At 56.4% G+C, this 13,108-nt stretch overlaps 1 protein-coding gene across 2 annotated transcripts in view; it reads right to left on the reverse strand.

The window, feature by feature from the left end:
- SPTAN1 (spectrin alpha, non-erythrocytic 1) overlaps nucleotides 1-13,108 on the reverse strand; it is a 73,453-nt gene that overhangs the window by 1,993 nt on the left and 58,352 nt on the right. Inside the window, exons 43-55 of one of the 2 annotated variants that reach the window (XM_038744497.1) lie at nucleotides 12,054-12,175; nucleotides 10,967-11,099; nucleotides 10,082-10,180; nucleotides 9,430-9,589; nucleotides 9,127-9,203; nucleotides 8,828-9,037; nucleotides 7,845-8,141; nucleotides 6,409-6,521; nucleotides 5,452-5,469; nucleotides 3,712-3,774; nucleotides 2,552-2,606; nucleotides 1,002-1,198; nucleotides 68-121 (exon numbers count right to left, since the gene is read on the reverse strand). In XM_038744497.1, the coding sequence (XP_038600425.1) occupies nucleotides 68-121; nucleotides 1,002-1,198; nucleotides 2,552-2,606; nucleotides 3,712-3,774; nucleotides 5,452-5,469; nucleotides 6,409-6,521; nucleotides 7,845-8,141; nucleotides 8,828-9,037; nucleotides 9,127-9,203; nucleotides 9,430-9,589; nucleotides 10,082-10,180; nucleotides 10,967-11,099; nucleotides 12,054-12,175 (1,598 nt within the window). The remainder of the gene's footprint in view (nucleotides 1-67; nucleotides 122-1,001; nucleotides 1,199-2,551; nucleotides 2,607-3,711; nucleotides 3,775-5,451; nucleotides 5,470-6,408; nucleotides 6,522-7,844; nucleotides 8,142-8,827; nucleotides 9,038-9,126; nucleotides 9,204-9,429; nucleotides 9,590-10,081; nucleotides 10,181-10,966; nucleotides 11,100-12,053; nucleotides 12,176-13,108) is intronic. The other variant, XM_038744498.1, reaches the window with a different exon arrangement.

The raw sequence follows: 13,108 nt of genomic DNA on the forward strand, positions 1-13,108 counted from the left end.
GGGCCGCCCTGACTTACCCCCTCTAGCCCCCGGGGCCCGGAAGCTCCTGCGCCCCTGGATCACTCACTTAAACATCATGCTGAACTCCTTCAGGGCCTCCTCCGTCACTCCAGTCGTGTTCCTGAAAAACCACAGGCAGGGGTGAAGATAAGTAATGGTACTCATTCATTCATTCATATTTACTGAGCACTTCCTGCGTGCGGAGCACTGTACTAAGCGCGGGGGAAGTAGCGCTTACCACGTGCCAAGCACTGCTCTGAGCACTGGGGTACATACAACATAAACAGGTTGCCCGCTTGCGGAACCTCTGCCCCGTCCCACGGGGGGCTCACAGTCTTCACGTACGTATCTATTCTATTTATTTTATTTTGTTAGTATGTTTGGTTTTGTTCTCTGCCTCCCCCTTTTAGACTGTGAGCCCACTGTTGGGTAGGGACTGTCTCTATGTGTTGCCAACTTGTACTTCCCAAGCGCTTAGTACAGTGCTCTGCACACAGTAAGCGCTCAATAAATACAATTGATTGATTGATCCCCATTTTACAGATGAGGTACTGAGGCCCTCAGAAGTCACTTGTCATCCCCAAGTCTCCCCAGCCCGCATGGCCTATTACTAGTAATTATTATTCCTCTGTTCTATTTGCACATATTTATTCTATTTATTTTGTTAATATGTTCTGTCGTCTGTCTCCCCCTTCTCGACTGTGAGCCCGCTGTCGGGTAGGGACCGTCTCCATATGTTGCCAACTTGGACTTCCCCAGCGCTTAGTCCAGTGCTCTGCACACAGTAAGTGCTCAATAAATCCGATTGAATGAATGAATGAATGGCCTCTGAAGACGGCGGGGGCTGGATCGCAACGTCGCTTCCCCATCACCAACTCCCCGCCTTCCCAGTCCACGGTCCGACACTGAAAACGCGGACGACGGGAGCCAAGCCTGGCAGCGGAGGGGCCTCGGGCCCGTGGCCACCAACTATTTTGTCCCGTGTTCCCCCGATGGCTCACCTGGCCTGGATCTGCTGCTCCAGGTTGTGCTGCATCCTCATCCCCAGCTGGTCCAGTTGGTCCCACTGCTGGGCCAGCCCCACCGTGCTGTGCTCCGTGTACTTGTTGTCCAGGATGAGCGCTTCCTCCATGGCCGCTCCAAGGTCCTCGATCTTCTTCAGCTGGCTCCGCATGGCCCGGATCTCCTGGTGCTTGCGCTGTGCGGGGAGGGGGACGGGACGGAGGGGTCGGCACGCCGACCCTACGGGGTCAGACTCTCCCAAGGGCGTGGGGCCCGGGGGATCAGGCGCCCGCCCCCAGCCAGCTTCCAATGTGAGGAGGGCAGGATCGAGACCACCAAGGAGCCCAACAGATAATAATAATGGCATTTGTTAAGCGCTTACTACACGCAAAGCACTGGGAATCACGGGGGGGCTCACAGTCTTAATCCCCGTTTTACAGATGCGGTCACTGAGGCCCAGAGAAGCTGTGACTTGCCCAAAGTCACACAGCTGACAATTGGCGGAGCCAGGGTTTGAACCCATGACCTCGGACTCCAAAGCCTGTGCTCTTTCCACTGAGCCACGCTGCTTCTCTGTGACCAACCAGGAATAAATAATAATAATGACGACGGCATTTCTTAAGCGCTTACCAGGTGCAAAGCACCATTCTAAGCGCTGGGGAGGTTACAAGGTGATCAGGTTGTCCCACGGGGGGCTCCCAGTCTTAATCCCCATTTTACAGATGCGGTCACTGAGGCCCAGAGAAGCTGTGACTTGCCCAAAGTCACCCAGCTGACAATTGGCGGAGCCGGGATTAGAACCCATGACCTCTGACTCCCAAGCCCGGGCTCTTTCCACTGGGCCACGCTGCTTCTCTGTGACCAACCGGGAATAAATAATAATAATGATGACGACATTTATTAAGTGCTTACCAGGTGCAAAGCACTGTTCTAAGCACTGGGGAGGTTACAAGGTGATCAGGTTGCCCCATGGGGGGCTCACAGTCTTAATCCCTATTTTACAGATAACTGAGGCCCAGAGAAGTGAAGTGACTTGCCCAAAGTCACACAGCTGACTATTGGCGGAGCTGGGATCTGAACCCGTGATCTCTCAGACTCCAAAGCCCGGGCTCTTCCCATTGAGCCCTGGGAAGTTCCTCTGGGCGGCAAAAAGGGCCCGCGGAGGCTCCAAGAGGCCCCCACCCACCTCTCCCACCGGAGGAGTTTGGCTGGGAGTGGAACAGCGTCCCCCCACTTCCCCGGGGGCCAATCCCGGAAGCGGCGTGGCTCAATGGGAAAAAGCCCGGGCTTTGGAGTCAGAGGTCATGGGTTCAAATCCTGCCTCCGCCACTTGTCAGCTGGGTGACTTTGGGCAAATCACTTCACTCCTCCGGGCCTCCGTTCCCTCACCTGGAAAATGGGGATGAAGACCGTGAGCCCCACGTGGGACAACCTTCTATCTCCCCAGCGCTTACAACAGTGCTTTGCACATAGTAAGCGCTTAATAAATGCCATCATCATTATTATTAATTCCTCAGAGGGGCCAAGCCGAGAGGCCCGCGCTACTTACTTTAGTGGCTTCCAGCTGAGATTCCAGGGTCCCCGACTCCTCCACCATGCACGACCTAAACACAGACCCACAGTGAGGGAGGGGCCGGGCCTGGGAAAGGGCTCCGAACACCCCTTCCCTCCGGCTCCCTCGGCCCTCCTTGCGGGAGAGAGCCACCATAATAATACCGTGCCCCTCCGTGAGATGCTCCAAGTCCCTTGGGCCTTGGCTGCCCATCTCAGTGGGTGAGGTCAGGGACCGGGCGGGTATTATTAGCCCCATTTTACAGATGAGGAAACTGAAGCCCCGAGAGATTAAGGGACTTGCCCAGAATGGCCCGGACGAACTGGGGACGGGACCCAAGCCCCCGGGCTCCCAGCTCAGCGCTTCAACCACTAGACTCCGCCGCCTCGGACCATCTTTTCGGTCCCGACGCCAGTGCCCCCGGCCCGGACCAGGCCCCTCAATCCGCCCGCCGGCAGGAGCCGAGACGCTCGTGACCGGCTTCCGGGCTTAACTGGTCGCCTTCCCGACAAACCGAGGGACTCAGGCTCGGACTTCCCAAATCAGGGGAAGGCGGTGATCTCCGCCCAGCTCCTAGTTTCTCTTCCCTGATCCCGGAACGTCTACGTGCCCACCCTCCTGATGCCAATGGGCCAAGCCTTCGGTTGTGGGTGCCAACCACCGTCTGGGCAGCAGTTACGTTTGGCTTCTAAGGGCCTTCACCCTTTCAACGAGTCACGGGGAGCTACCGCAGCGGAGCACCAGTGAGCAAACACGGGGTTACTGCGTGGGGGGGAGTTAACGTTACTTGTGCCCCCTTTCCAGTTCAAAACCCCACCTCCGCCCCAGCGCAGGCATTCCTCACACCCCGGGGGAGGGAGGAGGGGAGGAAAATAATACATAAGACCAATCTTCTTGGGTTCTCAGAGTTCCAGAAATCGTTCCAGCCATGGAAACTCGCCAAGCTTCCTCCTAGCCCAGTGGGTTAGATACCATCACACCGTTTCCAAAAGGGAAAAGCCAACGAGGCGGGGGCCCCCGCTCCGTCCTAAGCGGCCGAGGGCAGTGAGAGAGAGTTAGAGAAAGCACAGCGACTTAATGGGGGCGGTGGGGCGGGCAATCACAAGTGCATCGGTCAAACCACAGTGAGGTAAGAAGAGAAATAAGAGGAGAAAAACCTTCCAGACAGATCATCCCCAACTTCATACTGATAGACACGAATGACCCGACGATACGCTATGCTAGTCAAAGAAAAGAAACCAAATGAATACACCGAGGGCAGAGGGGGGCGGGGGAGACACGGGCCACGGAATCCAAGCAGGCAGCGGAGCACGGAGGACGGCGACACCGAAGCCCGGGGGGGCGGGCCCGGTGCCGGCCGGACGGCGCAAGCGGGGACGGGGGGGGGACCGGACGGGAATTAAGGAGCCATGAGGTGAACGGACCGCCGGACGGCACTCGTGGATGCACGGACAGCGGGAGGTGGAGCACGGGGAGGCACAGGAGGAGAGGCGGGTGCGGGAAGACGAGGAGGAGGAGAGCCAGGTACTCTCTAAGTTCCCCTTCCCTTCTCCACCCACCCTCGTATCTGCCTTCTGGAGGAGAAAGAAGCAGTTCTCACCGACGCCTGCCCCCACCGCCAGTCCCCTAGCTAAGCTTGGCCGCCGGGCGGTCCCGGAGAACAGACTGAATGCCCTGCTCCACATCCCACTTCTTCCCCCTTTATATGCTGCCCTTGCCTCAGTACCCCATGTGATCCCGCTGTTGGGTAGGGACCGTCTCTATAGGTTGCCAACTTGTCCTTCCCAAGCGCTTAGTCCAGTGCTCTGCACACAGTAAGCGCTCAATACGACAATGAACAGTGGAAAGAGTGAGGGCTTGGGAGTCAGAGGTCATGGGTTCGAATCCCAGCTCCGCCACTTGTCACTTGGGCAAGCCACTTCTCTGGGCCTCAGTCACCTCAACTGTAAAATGGGGATTAAGGCGGTGAGAGCCCCAAGTGGGACAACCTGATCACAAGCGCTTAGAGCAGTGCTTTGCACGTAGTAAGCGCTTAACATATACCACCGTTAATTAATTAAGTCCGAGCCCTGGCGTGAGGCCCAACCACGGTCTCGCTCGTTCTTGCCGGTGCCTCCTCCCCCGGCTTAAATAGGAAGATTTCAAGCCCCAGGTTTGACGGGCCCTCTGAGGCCAAGGCACACCCACCGGCCCGGCCCCAAGGAAAGCATCACAGAGAGGCTCTGGGTCCCAAAAATCCTTCTCAGAGGCACCGCAGGCGGGCCCCGTCTGAGAAAGGAGGCCCCCGCTCCGGTTCACCGGTGTCACCCGGTGCCCTGGGCTTCTACGTGGTCAAAACCAGCAGCCACCGGGTCCCCGGCCACGAGGCCCAGCGGGGCAGCTGGGCCCAACGCGCCTCCGTGGCCCATCAGCCCGGTTGGTGCTCAGGACGCGAAACCGAGCTGATGGGCCGGGGCAGCCGATCGGCAGATTTTTCCCAATTACAACCTCATCTGCCCCCGCGCCGTGGAACGCAGGAGCAAACTGAAGCAGGGGGGAGGCTCAGGCTTCGGCGGGGAACTTCAAACTACAACCCGGGTCTCCCTGACTCCCGGCCCAGAACTTCAACCCCGTCCGACGCGGCCTCTGAACGAGGTGACGCTCCGGGTCTGACGACGGATCCCTCATCCTTAGGCCTCGACGACCTGGGCTGGGGCCACCCTCTCCCCGCAGCCGCCCCGCGCCGGGAAGGGGCAGTGCACGGTGTTTGTGAAAGGTGGGAGCCGCCTGCCCGACACGAACGTCCACGAGCCAAGCCATGGGCCGGGGGGCGGGGGGAGGATGGGGACCAAGCGCACGAGACACCACCAACGCCACAACATGACGAGGCCCGGGGAAAAGAAAAAGACAATATTAACCCGTCGAGGAGATACGTTCTTCGCGGGTGACGATCCAGGAAGTGGATGGTGGTGGCGGTCGCAGCAGCAACAGAGGAGAGGGAGGGGAAAAAAAAAAATCTACGTTAGCACACTTTTAAAGCATCGCTCTCATTCAGGACAGAGGAAGTGTCTCTGGGGGCCCCCAGTCTCCTCGGTTTCCAAAACGTGCAAATCCTCGGTGCTCCAAGTAGGGGGGCTGAGCCAGGTGGCATTCCCTCCTGGCTTTATGATCTTGTATCCCCCTGAGATACAAGGCCCTACTGAGAGCTCACCTCCTCCAGGAGGCCTTCCCAGACTGAGCCCCTTCCTTCCTCTCCCCCTCTCCATCCCCCCATCTTACCTCCTTCCCTTCCCCACAGCACCTGTATATATGTATATATGCTTGTACATATTTATTACTCTATCTTGCTTGTACATATCTATTCTATTTATTTTATTTTGTTAGTATGTTTGGTTCTCTGTCTCCCCCTTTTAGACTGTGAGCCCACTGTTGGGTAGGGACTGTCTCTCTATGTTGCCAACTTGGACTTCCCAAGCGCTTAGTACAGTGCTCTGCACACAGTAAGCGCTCAATAAATACGATTGATGATGATGATGATGATGAGAAAAACGGGAAAGGCAGATGTGCCAGCCCAAGAACCTCCTCTCTAACGGAAGACCGAGGCCCGGGTGTGTTGTTTTCCCTTAAGGCTAATCTACATCCACGGCTTCCGCCAGCGGTCCGACGGGCTCGTGACCTCCCTCGGCCGGCTGAGGAGGATGGGCGGGCGGGCCGGTCCTGTTTCCCGGCCGGGGTGAGACCGGCTGGGTGGATCCATGTCAGTCTTTGCCCCTGCCCACACCCTGGCCCAAGTGGGTGTCTCGGGAAGGAGAGCCCAGCCGCGGGCACTCTCCCTCCAGAAAGCAACCGCAAGCGGGGCGCCGGTTTCTGGGTACCTGGTCTCCTGGATCCACTGGTGGAAGGCGTTGGCGTGCTGGGCAAACTCCTGGCGCAGCTTGTCATTCTCCTCTTGCCTCCTCTGTTCCTTCTGCAGCTCCAGCTCCCTTTCCTGAGAACCAGAGACAAGCGCTCTTTGTGCCAGTCCTCTCACACACACACACACACACGCACGCGTGATCGCCTCAACCCCCTCAACCCAGAGAAGCCCTTTGGGGAGTCCATGTGAACCCAGGTGTGGCCTCACTGACTTCCAGTGGAAGCAATCCGGGGCCCGGCCCTTAGAGGGATAGGCCGAGGAAGCGAAGAAGCCGCAGGGGAGACCAACAGATGAAAGATACACTATAGGGGCCAACTCTCCCCCACTAAAGTGCTTGAAACACTGCAGAAACATCATCATCATCATCATAATAATGGCATTTGCTACTATGCTAAGCGCTGGGGTTAGATACAAGCTCATCAGGTTGGACACAAACCCTGTCCCACATGGGGCTCACAGTCTTAATCCCCACGTTCCAGATGAGGTAACCGAGCCACAGAGAAGTGAAGTGACTTGCTCAAGGTCACCCAGCAGACAAACGGCAGAGTCAGGATTAGAACTCAGGTCCTTCCGACTCCCAAGCCCGGCCTCTATCCACTAGGCCATGTTTCTTGCCATCTTCATGGCATCCCCAGGGACTTGGGGAAGGAGCGATGCTCATCCTCAGGGGCAAAAGAGGGGGAAATCAAAAGCCCAGAGAGAGGAAAAGTGACGTGCCTCAAATCAGAGCGGTCAATGACGGAGCCAGCAAGAGAATGCCCACCTTTCCCCATCTCCCATTCAATCAATCATCAATCGTATTTATTGAGCGCTTACTGTGTGCAGAGCACTGTACTAAGTGCTTGGGAAGTACAAGTTGGTAACATATAGAGACAGTCCCTACCCAACAGTGGGCTCACAGTCTACAAGGGGGAGACAGAGAACAAAACCAAACATACTAGCAAAATAAAATAGAATAGATACATACAAGTAAAATAAATAGAGTAATAAATATGTACAAACATATATACATATACACAGGTGCTGTGGGGAAGGGAAGGAGGTAAGATGGGGGGGATGGAGAAGGGGGACTCCCTTCTGCATCACCCTGACTTGCTCCCTTGGCTCTTCCCCCCTCCCAGCCCTACAGCACTTATGTACATATCTGTCACTTATTTATTTATTTGTATTGATGTCTGTCTCCCCTGTAAGCTCACTGTGGGCAAGGAAGGTGCCTGCTTCTTGCTGTATTGTACTCTCCCAAGCGCTTAGTACAGTGAGCAGCACACAGTAAGCTCTCAATAAGTACGACTGAACGAATCCAGGTTTCTCCACTCTCAAGCCTCCCTCCCGCCGGTCCCCTCCGGCTTCCCGCTTCTCAGGAATGGTTTCCCCCAAGCGCGGGGGACGGCTCACCTTGATGATCTTTTGCAGGTTCCTCCAGGTCTCCTCCAGGGCCTCCATGGTGAACCACGTGTAAGGGTTGGAAGCCACCCGGAAGCTCTTGATCTGGCGGTCCAGCTCGGCCAGCTGGTTGAAGTCTGCCTGGGCGGAGCTGAGCGAAGAGCGGAAGGCGTCGTGGGCCTCGCGCAGGGCCTTGATCTCCTCCAGGGAGTTGCAGCGCACGGGGTCCGTCAGGTCCTCCTCTGCGTTCTCAAACCAGCTGTTGAAGGCCGAGGCCTTCTTGGCAAAGGTCAGGAAGAGATCCTCCACCTGGAAGGGGCGAGACAGGGGACTGGCTTAAAGGACACCTGGCCAGTCTGAAGCCTAGGATGGACACCCCCACCGTGGAGAAGTTCCAACAGGCTGCTGCTTCTCCCCCTCCTGTAACCTTTCTCTTTCTGCTCCTCTAGATCTGGCCTCGATTTCCCTCTTCCTTCTCTTGCCCGCAAGGCAAACTCAGGCGGAGACTACGGAACCCAAGGCCAGGGACCCTCTCGTGTGGAAATCCAACGTCCCCACCGGCTCACCGGGACTTGGGCCTACAGGTGCGCTTGTCACGTCTTTTAAAAATGAAGGGTTGTTCCCAGGAGTGGGGGTGGCAGTGTTGGCGAGAAGAGGCGGGCCTCGGTCTCCCCTGCCCGGGTGGCGGCTACCTCAAAACGGAAGTTCCTCCCGGAGGGGTCATGAGCCGTACTTTCTAGTGCCGCCCCCACGGGTAGGGACTGTCTCTATATGTTGCCAATTTGTACCTCCCAAGCGCTTAGTACAGTGCTCTGCACATAGTAAGCGCTCAATAAATACGATTGATGATGATGATGACGATGCCGCACGAGGCTCATTCACGAGGGTCGCGACGTCCCAGGCCCGACACCTCCTCGGAGCCAGCAGTGGGGCCTGGGACGGTTTTCTCCCCAGTTCAGCCGTGGGAAAGGAGGGGATCCCAGCGGGGGCCTCACCTTTCGGAAGTGCTCCTGGGCCTCCAGGAGCTTCTTCTTTCGGGTGGCCGAGTTGGCCAGCAGTTGGTGCCAGCGCTTCATGAGGGAGGCGTGCCTGGCCTCGATGGCTTTGGACTGGATGTGTTTGGCGGCCAGCAGCTGGTCTTTGAGAGCGGTGATGTTGGCGATGCCTTCCTGCTGGAAGGCCTGGAGCCCGGCGTCGAAGGTTTCCTGCCGCGAGAGGAGCCGGGTGGACGTCAGGCAACTCCAGGGCAGATGATGGACAGCCCGCCCACCTGCCTTGGGAAACGGCCACTGACCTGTTTGGTGAGGAGCGTCTGGACGGAGGAGAGGTCCCGTCCGTAGTCGTCGGTTTTCAAGCTGTTCTCCTTCTCACCTGGAGAATCACGCATGGAGAATACAGAATTGGCCCTCTTCTCAAAGAGGAGACAGCCGAGTAGGCAACGGGGAGTCCTATTTTATAAGCGTGTAGCCCCTGAGCCACCCACGTTGGCCCCCAAATCTAGACCCGGATAGAAGCCCAGACCCTTAGATCAAGGAGTCCCCAGTGCCAGAACGGGACAATCGGAAACTCTGGGAAAACTTGGGGAAAAAGGCCATACCGATCCAACTTTCCACCACGTCGGCCTTCCAGTTGAACTGCAGGAAGGCAGAGTTCTCATCCAGCTTGGCCTTCCGCTGGGCCGCCGCTTTCTCCAGGTCGGACACCTTCCCGTTCAGGCCCTTCATCTTGGCGGAGATATTCTCCTCGTGGTGATTGTTCTAGGGCGTCGAGAACGCCACAGGCACAATTGGTCTCCACTTCCCGATCCCCCGGGCACTCCGGCCCCAAGCCCACTTTCCAGCCTAACTCAGGAGGGTGGCCCACTTTCAAGCTGACTGGTCGGTCGAAACGAATCAAGTGTCCCCTGAGGGCCGAGGACGCTACACGGGAGATGAGCTCCCGCTTCCACGTTCGACTGGTCAATCAGAGCGGCCGGTTGGCTTTGCCGGCCCAACGGCCCCGGGGGAGGGATGAAAAGTGGCCCCTGATGGCTTATTGTGGAGGGAGAAGCTTACCCAAGGGTCTGGGTTTAGTAAAGACCCTCCCTCCCAACCCTCACCCTTATCGGCGCAGACGGAGGATGTGGGAAGGACAGCTGACAGACAGGTTCAGAGAGCCAGCACCCTTCTATTCCAAAGGCCTAGAGGTGGGGTGGGTAACGGGTGGAGGAGATAAGAGCTCAGGGACTTGAGCCCGTGAGAGACGTTCACCTTCTTAATGAGGTCTTGCCCATTGGTACAGACGTCGTTCACCCGGTCCTTATGCACCGTGAAGTCAGTTTCAAACGCTTCATGCTTTTTCAGCAAACCCTGGTGAGAAAAGCACACCACCTGCTCACGGGCCTCGCCTACTGCTAGCCTTGTATCGCCCTCGGCAGACAGCTCACTGGCTCCGAGAGAAGGTCAATGGAAGATGCTCAAAACTAACAAAAAAATCCCACTTTCCTCAAGGGCAAGGATCAGCTTTTCTACCTTTACTGAACTCGCCCAAGCGCTCGGTTTGGTGCTGGGCTCGATGCTTCCTTAGTCATTGATCTTTCACATGTCAATCGCGTGATTGTGATGTGGGGGCTTGGGGCAGGTTTTACTTTTTCCTTAAGCGGCCTAACTCTGGCCAGCACAGCCCATGGCCATATTGATACGTCGAACACTGGTTTCCAAACAGGTTATTGCAATACTCTCCCAAGCCCACATTACAATGCTCTGCACCCAGTAAGCACTCAAATACCACTGATGATGATAATGGCAATAATAACGGTGGTGATAATAACGACGACGATAGTAGCAGTTGTTAAGCACTTACTAATGTACCAAGCACCGTACTAAGCGCTGGGCTACATATACGATCATCAGATTGGACCTAGTCCCTGTCCCATACGAGGCTCCGATTTGTGGATTTTTCTACGGGATCTAGATAAGCGCAGTCAACAAATGCGAGAGGGGCCCCGCGACCCAAATCTGCTACAATGGGGGGAGGATCTATCTTTTAGGCTGCCTTTCCGATGGAACCCGTCAACTGAGACTCGGAACCGGGAAGCGAGGGTCGAACAGGGCAGCAGCTGGTACGGGGACAGGCCCGCTCGCTGGCTCACCTACCTGGATAGCGGCGAGGGTGTCTCCGTAGTCCTCACTGGCTACCAGGGTCATCTTCTCATTGATCCAAGCTTCCTCCTCTTCCACGTTGGCTACAAACTGCTGATATTCAAGGGACTCCTCCAAGCGCTGGCCTCTGGAACGGGAGGCAGAGTAAGGGCAAATTCCAATGCCCGCCCCTCGACTCTGTCCCCCGGAGACAGTCAGCGGAAGGGGTGGAATGGCTCCGCTGCGAGACCACCTCCTTCGCTCTGTTTCTAGCCTCTTCCTCCGGAGAGCCCTCAGCTCTCTCCACCACCGAAGACTTGGCGGCCTGAACGCCACGGGGCAGAGACTTCCACGTTTCTCTCGAGGCCGAAGAACTGCCTCTCGCCTTTCTTTCTCCAGGCCAGCGCAGGCCTCCGATCAGATGGACATCGGGACCAGACCATCGGGTCGAGTTGCCTACGGGAGGCGGAGTTCGGCCCTGCTGGGTTGTGGTGGGGTCCGTGCCAGTGAGAGGGGACTGTGAGCCCACCCCTTTTAGACTGTGAGACCACTGTTGGGTAGGGACTGTCTCTATGTGATGCCAATTTGTACTTCCCAAGCGCTTAGTACAGTGCTCTGCACACAGTAAGCACTCAATAAATACGATTGATTGATTGATTGATTGATTGACTGGGAAGGCGGCGTGGAAGCCTGTGCCAGTCCGGGCCGGGTCGGCCCAGCGAAGGGCAACGACCGGTGGCATGGAGTACTGCCCGCCCCGAGCCTGGAGGAATCGGTCCCTCCTCTGGCCCCCTTTTTTATTTTTTTTTAATGGCATTTATTAAGCACTTACTATGTGCAAAGCACTTTCCTAAGCGCTGGGGAGGTTACAAGGTGATCAGGTTATCCCACGGGGGAGCTCACAGTCTTAACCCCCATTTTACAGATGAAGGAACTGAGGCACAGAGAAGTTAAGTGACTTGCCCAAGGTCACAAAGCAGGCAACTGGCAGAGGCAGGATTTGAACCCGTGACCTCGGACTCCAAAGCCCGGGCTCTTTCCACTGAGCCACGCTGCTTCTCTCCCTCAGAGCAGTTAGACCTGAGGTTCCAGTCGCACTCACCGGGCAGCTGCCAGTTGCTTCAGCTCCTTCCAGTGCTCCACAAACTGAGCCAGGCGCTGCTGGATCTCCTCTTTCCCGATGGTGTTGTCGTCAGACAGCTTCTTCCCCGTGTCCAGCACACCCTGAAAGACAGAGAGTGAATGAATCACCACCACGCGCCACCTCATCTGGCCTTTCTTTTTTCTTCCTAATGGAATCTGGTAAGTTCTTACTCTGTACCAGACACTGTAGTAAGCGCTGAGGTAGACACAAAACTAATCAGGTTGGATACGGTCCATGTCCCCCGTGGGGCTCACGGACCTAGTTCCCGTTTTACAGATGAGGCAGCAGGCACAGAGAAGTTCGGTGACTTACCCAAGGTCACGGAGCGGACATGTGGCAGGGCTGGGATTAGAACCCAGGTCCTCTCCAACTCCCAGGCCTGTGCTCTTTCCATAGGCAGTGCTACTTCTCGTAATCAGGTCGGACACAGTCAACGGGGCTCAGTCACAATCTCAACCCCCATTCGACAGATCTCTCCTCCACTAGCCGCCGGTGTCTCGGAAGGCTCCGTTCTGGGACCAATCAATCAATCAATCAATCGTATTGATTGATTGATCCCAGAACGGAGCCTTCCGAGACACCGGCGGACCAGTGCTCTTCTTCCTTATACTCACGTTTCAGCGGCCTCTGTGCGGATGACTCCTAAGTCTATCTTGCTAGCCCCAACCCCTTTCCTTCTCTACCATCTCGTATTTCCTCCTGCCGGCAGGACAGTGCCGCTGGCGCCTTAAATTCAATGTGTTAGGAAGTAGATTCACCTTCCCTTCCCTTCCTCCAGCTTAAGTTTCCATCATAGCCAATAATCAAACAGTCGTACTGATTGAGCGCTCTGCATGGAGCACTGTACTAAGTGCTCGAGAGGGTACAATACGGAGTTGGTAGCCACGTTCCCTGCCCTTAATGAGCTCGCAGTCAAGACGGGGAGAGGGATAATAATATAAATAACGCCGGACCATTGGCTTTAAGACACTCCATCTAACTCCCTCTTACCAGTCCACTCTATTATTTTACAC

The sequence above is a fragment of the Tachyglossus aculeatus genome, chromosome 4 (assembly GCF_015852505.1).
Source record: "Tachyglossus aculeatus isolate mTacAcu1 chromosome 4, mTacAcu1.pri, whole genome shotgun sequence".
In the NCBI taxonomy this organism is placed as follows: domain Eukaryota; kingdom Metazoa; phylum Chordata; class Mammalia; order Monotremata; family Tachyglossidae; genus Tachyglossus; species Tachyglossus aculeatus.